This window comes from Hyaena hyaena, unplaced genomic scaffold (assembly GCF_003009895.1).
Source record: "Hyaena hyaena isolate Hyena2069 unplaced genomic scaffold, ASM300989v1 scaffold_35, whole genome shotgun sequence".
Classification (NCBI taxonomy): domain Eukaryota; kingdom Metazoa; phylum Chordata; class Mammalia; order Carnivora; family Hyaenidae; genus Hyaena; species Hyaena hyaena.
In genome coordinates this window covers 2,409,588-2,414,926 of record NW_024080667.1, presented here as the reverse complement: position 1 = coordinate 2,414,926, position 5,339 = coordinate 2,409,588, and the positions used below count along the sequence as shown (strand labels likewise).

At 57.4% G+C, this 5,339-nt stretch overlaps 1 protein-coding gene across 4 annotated transcripts; it reads left to right on the top strand.

The window, feature by feature from the left end:
* Nucleotides 1-688: 688 nt before the first annotated feature.
* Nucleotides 689-4,807, top strand: CPLANE2 (ciliogenesis and planar polarity effector 2). Of its 4 annotated transcripts, XM_039228933.1 has the most exons (7): nt 713-796; nt 1,205-1,354; nt 1,690-1,716; nt 2,603-2,755; nt 3,319-3,443; nt 3,731-3,867; nt 4,107-4,807. In XM_039228933.1, exons 2-7 carry the CDS (start codon nt 1,243-1,245, stop codon nt 4,354-4,356), a joined length of 804 nt encoding a protein of 267 aa, XP_039084864.1. In that variant the 5' UTR covers nt 713-796; nt 1,205-1,242; the 3' UTR covers nt 4,357-4,807. The 4 variants fall into 4 exon arrangements, with proteins under 4 accessions (XP_039084867.1, XP_039084864.1, XP_039084865.1 ...); XM_039228936.1 differs by lacking the exon at nt 1,690-1,716 and having other exon boundaries at nt 689-796; XM_039228934.1 differs by lacking the exon at nt 1,690-1,716 and having other exon boundaries at nt 3,304-3,443.
* Nucleotides 4,808-5,339: the final 532 nt, after the last annotated feature.

Genomic DNA, 5,339 nt, shown 5'->3' with positions numbered 1-5,339 from the left:
CAGGTCGGTGCCCATTGTTGGAATTGTGGAGTGGTGGGGGAGGGGCGCATGACCTCAGTGCTGAAATGTCAGTCCCAGGAAGGAAGTATTTCTTGTTAGTCTTTCTATTGCCAGTGCCTCGAACGGGCAGAACACATAATAGGTGCTCAGTAAATTATGTGTTGAATGGATGGGATGAATCAATAAATGAATGGCCGGTACATTCCTATGGCCCTCTGATTGACTCATTTTTAAGACCTTGAGCAAGTCTGGTAACCTCTCTGAGCCTCAGCTGCTGTTTCCCCACTTGTGAAGCCAGAGGTCCTGCCGAGCAGAATTAATAGAGCGATAACAATCATAATCAGCAACAATAACTAAACTTATTGAGCACTGCTATGGGCTGAGCACGGTTGTAAAAAACCCTAGGAGGTAAAAGTATTTTATAGAAGAGGAAACTGAGGCACTAAGGCAGAGAAGGCTCCTGGAGGAGGGGGATTTGGTGATGTTTTGGAGGAAAGCCTGGGAATCGGACTCAGCAAAGGAGAAGACCCTTGGCCCTGGGGTGTAGGCCCAGTCCTGGGTGTCCCCGCGCGGTGGTAGAGCCCGACTCGTGAGGGGCCAGCCCCGCCCCCGGCGTCTCCTTGACAACAGCCTCCGCACATGCGCCCCACGCTCCGACGCCAGGCAGGCTGAGCGATCCGAAGCCAGACGCAAGCCGGGCGGAAGCAACCCGGGGCGGGCTGGCGGCGGGAGCGCGGGTGGGCTTTTAAAGGGACCAGCTCCGCAGGGGCCCGTTCGCCGACCGGGACTTCTGATGGTGAGGGCTGGGGGGCCCCGGGAGTGGGGATCGAGGAGGCAGTGGAGAAGCAGGGCTGTCTAAAACCCCTTGCTGCTGCCCGGAGATGACAAGGGAGATGCCCCCGCCCCCCGGGCAATAATGGGATGACTGTCCAGGGAGCAGCATGGGGACGAAGGGACTATGGAATTGCACCTTCTGAGTAATAAGAGGGAGGCGGGGAGTGTGTAACCCCCCCACCCCCCAGGACTATGAAAGGAAGCTCGGACTCTAAAAGTTATAATGGGGATGATAAGAAGGGTGGGGTGCCTAACTGAAGCCCCCCACCCCCAAAGAGGGAGCTGGGGCTCCGAGGAAGAGTCAGCGAGCAGGCTGAGAGGGATCGCAGGTCCAGCTCGGGGCAGTTACCCTCTCTCATCCCCTATTCAGCATTCTGCCATCTCCCTACCCCGTCGCGGCGCCCGGCCATGGCCAGACCACCCGCCCCGGGCTCGGTGATTGTCCCAGACTGGCACGAGAGCGCCGAGGGCAAGGAGTATTTAGCCTGCATCCTGCGCAAGAACCGCAGACGGGTGTTCGGTAAGTGCCTGCCCCCAAGCTTGTCACTCCCCTGGGAGAACAGTGTCACCTGTTGTTCCCGAGGCGGGAGTGGGGGTGAAGCAAAGAAGTAGGGCATCGAGGGCCTGCTTTACTGCACTTCTCAGCCTTGGGGACCCCTGGAAGCCCTATTATCCCTGGGGCCCCCACCCCCGAATCTCCTTAGAGCTAATTCCATCATCAGAGCCAAGAGCATGGAAACAGCCCAAACCTGCCAAGAACACTGTCACCAGAGAGGCTGATGATTGAGTTCTTACCTCTGTGCCAGGCCCTCTGCTGGGCATGTTACACAACAGACTCCCGTCTGCCCTCAACAGCACACCTTACAGACTTGTCCCAGCCGGGTAAGTAGAGGCAAGCCTCTTCCGTGTCCTGCTGTCTCCAAGATGAGACTTTCACGTCTCCCGAGATGAAGCCAGCTCACCCAATTGCACTGACAGGTCAGCAGAGGGGCTTGGCATCCGCTGTGGAAGCTCCGCTCTGGCGCCGGAGGAAACAAAGCACCAGGTTTAGGGCATCCCACAGCTTTGGACTTTCAGATGCTAAGCCTATGCATGTATCATAATTGAGACTCTTTTTGGCGATGAAAAGCATTCCTAAAGATCTTGGTGTATTGATTCTAATAAATTTCTTTATTTAAAGTAACAGAATATTTTTGCCGATATTTCTCCATTGAGGAAAGAATTATGAAAACCCTTGCCTTTACCTGCGGGAAATCTAGAACATATGAGAGTGGTACTAATAAAAACAATCTTGTGCACCAAACTTTATTTATTTTCATTTTTTGTAATGTTCACTTATTATTATGAGAGACAGACAGAGCACAAGCAGGGGAGGGGCGGGGGGTGGGGGTAGACAGAATCTGAAGCCGGCTCCGGGCTCTGGGCTGCCAGCACAGAGCCCGACGCAGAGCTCAGACTCATGAGCCCCAAGATCTTGACCTGAGCCAAAGTGGGCCACTTAACCGACTGAGCCACCCAGGCGCCCCTCGTGCATCGAACTTTAAAGAAAAGTAATTCAGTGCTATTTGGAGTGGGATTTTGGCGCAGCTCACAGAGCACAGGTGTTCATACCAGAGCTCACCCGGGGCCCCTGCCTGTGTCCCAGGCCTCTGTAACGAGTATACAGGACCATGGCTGGCTGGCACTGAAAAGCCCTTAGAGCTGATGGGTCTGATGGGGCAAGTGCAGGTTGACCTCTTGACCCCACCTGGCTCCCTTCTTGTCCCAGGGCTGCTGGAGCGCCCAGTGCTGCCCCCATCCGTGGCCATTGACACAGCCAGCTACAAGATCTTCGTGTCTGGGAAGAGTGGCGTGGGCAAGACAGCACTGCTGGCCAAGCTGGCAGGCCTTGAGGTACCCGCGCTGCACCATGAGACCACTGGTGAGTACGTGCGTGGAGGCCTTCCCCGGGGTGGAGGAAAGATGGCCCTTGACCCACCGTTTACTCTGCAACCTTGGAAAGGCATTTCGCTTCCCTGAGCCCACACTGGCTCCTTATTCATTAGAGATAATAGCACCAACCCCAGCGTATTGTTGCGGGATTGGTACGAGAGAGAGTGCTGGTAACATGCCTAGCGCTGAGCTGGCACAAGATGGGTGCTCAGGGAACACTGATCTTCTTTTCTGGTTTCCTTCCATTGGATGTTGATCGACCATCATGTTGCGACATCCTCCAGGACCCAGGACGTTTGGGTCCCCCTGTATGTACAAGTGGACTTGCTTTGCCGTGGCCGGGGCTGGGGCTGCGGCTGCCTGGCAGGCTGGAGGCTAATCTAGAGGGATTCGGTTTCTCCCATCAGACTGAGAATTTTCCCACGTCAGCGACTGACTGCCCTCCGCATCAGGCTGGTGACCCACCAGGGACGTACTTTTTCCTATCCCTTCCTGGTGCCCTTCCCCTCTCCACTCTGCCTCTCCCACACTGAACAGCTGACCCTCCCCCAGGCATCCAGACCACCGTGGTATTTTGGCCAGCCAAGCTGCGGGCCAGCGACCGGGTCGTCATGTTCCGCTTTGAGTTCTGGGACTGCGGGGAGTCTGCACTCAAAAAGTTCGACCACATGCTGCCGGTGAGCCCGCAGGTGGGGCTGGGCGGGGGCGGGAGGGGCTGGTTGACTTGGGCTTCTGAGTTCCTGCCTGGCCTGCAGGGGGCGGAATTGGGCGTGGCCTGGGGGTGCTGCCCCAGGCGGGAGAAGGCTGAGCTGGCCGTGGGGACTCAGCCCCAGCGCTGCTCTGGGCCTGCGGAAGGAGGGGGTGCGCTGAGACTTCTCAGGGCCCTGCAGCTGATAGGAGGTTCCGGTCCCCCCTCCCACCCCTACCCCTGTTACAAGCCTCCCATCAGCCTCTCCACCCCCAGGCTTGCAAGGAGAAAACAGATGCTTTCCTCTTCCTCTTCTCCTTCACCGACCGTGCCTCCTTTGACGACCTCCCTGGACAGCTGGCCCGAGTAGCAGGCGAGGCCCCTGGTGTTGTCAGGATGGTCATCGGCTCCAAGTATCCTTTGGGTGCCTCCTAGGACAGTCTGAGGACACCCCTGGCAAGGCACAGAGCAAGGGGATCGGGGAGGCTGCCTCTGCCCAGCTGTGGGCTCTACACCCATGGATGTTATCTTAAAGGCTGCAGCAGCCCCCCACAACTCCCCCCAGGATGGGGCTCCGGGGAAGAGGGCTAAGGCTGGGTGCGACGAGGCGGTAAGCAGAGACACCGGGCCAGGCTCCTTGACCCTCCTCCAGATTTGACCAGTACATGCACACTGATGTCCCTGAGCGTGACCTCACAGCCTTCCGGCAGGCCTGGGAACTGCCCCTCCTGCGGGTGAAGAGTGTGCCGGGGCGGCGGCTGGCAGATGGGCGCACACTGGATGGGCGGGCTGGGCTGGCCGACATTGCCCACGTGCTCAACAGCCTGGCGGAACAGCTGTGGCACCAGGACCAGGTGGCAGCGGGCCTGCTCCCCGGCACCTCAGAGAACACCCCCAGCTGATCCCTACTCCCAGCCATGACCCAAGGCAGAGGGCAGGACCGGGTCCTAAGGCCGAGGCAGGAACGTGGATCTCATCCTGAGAGAGGACTTGGAGGATGGTGCCCAGAGAAGTCTCCTGCCCCAGGGGCACCTTCCTTGCAGAAATCACAGCAGTGAGGTGGGGACATTAGGCTCTGTGCATCAGTGGCCTAAGGGCATCTGGGGACCCCTGGCCTTCTCCTTTCGCCTTGGAGGGTCTAAGCTCTGGAAACTGAGGAAGTATAGGGGCAGGGCCTTAGGGCTCAGGGTTCTCCCCCCACCCCCCACCTGCTGTTCTCCCAGAGAGGGCAACTGGGAAGGGAGGGTATCCCCGCCAGGCCCTGGATCTCAAGTGACTTCAATCAAGAGCCTATATTTATTGAGACAAGACCATCTGCTGTACCAGATAAACCCTGAAATCTCAGCGGCTTAACTCTATAGTTTTTTTTCTTGCTCAGCCTGACTTCAGGTAGAAGTGAAGGTGGATCTGGGGGCTCTGCCCAATGAACTCCTGCAGAGATCCTGACTCTGAGGTCTTTAACACTTGGCTTCCCAGTTTGCCCTGGGGCATCGCATCCAGCCAGCAGAGGGGGAGTGAGTGCCCGTGGAAGGTCACCCAGGAGGTTTCCCTGGACAGGGCAGCTGGAGTTGTGCTTTCTGCCCACCTTCCATTGGCCAACACCCGGTCACATGGTTACCTGGAGCTGCAGGGCAGGCTGGGAAATGTAGTCCACCTTCACGTTCAGGAGGCAAGCCATCATTCTGCAGTAGCTTTCTTTTTTTTTTTTTTTAAAGATTTTTATTAATTTCTAGGAGAGAGAGAGAAAGACAGCGTGAGCAGGGGAGGGTCAGAGAGAGAGGGAGTCACAGACTGAAACAGGCTCCAGGCTCTGAGCTGGCAGTCAGCACAGAGCCCGACGCGGGGCTCGAACCCACGAACCGCGAGATCATGACCTAAGCGAAAG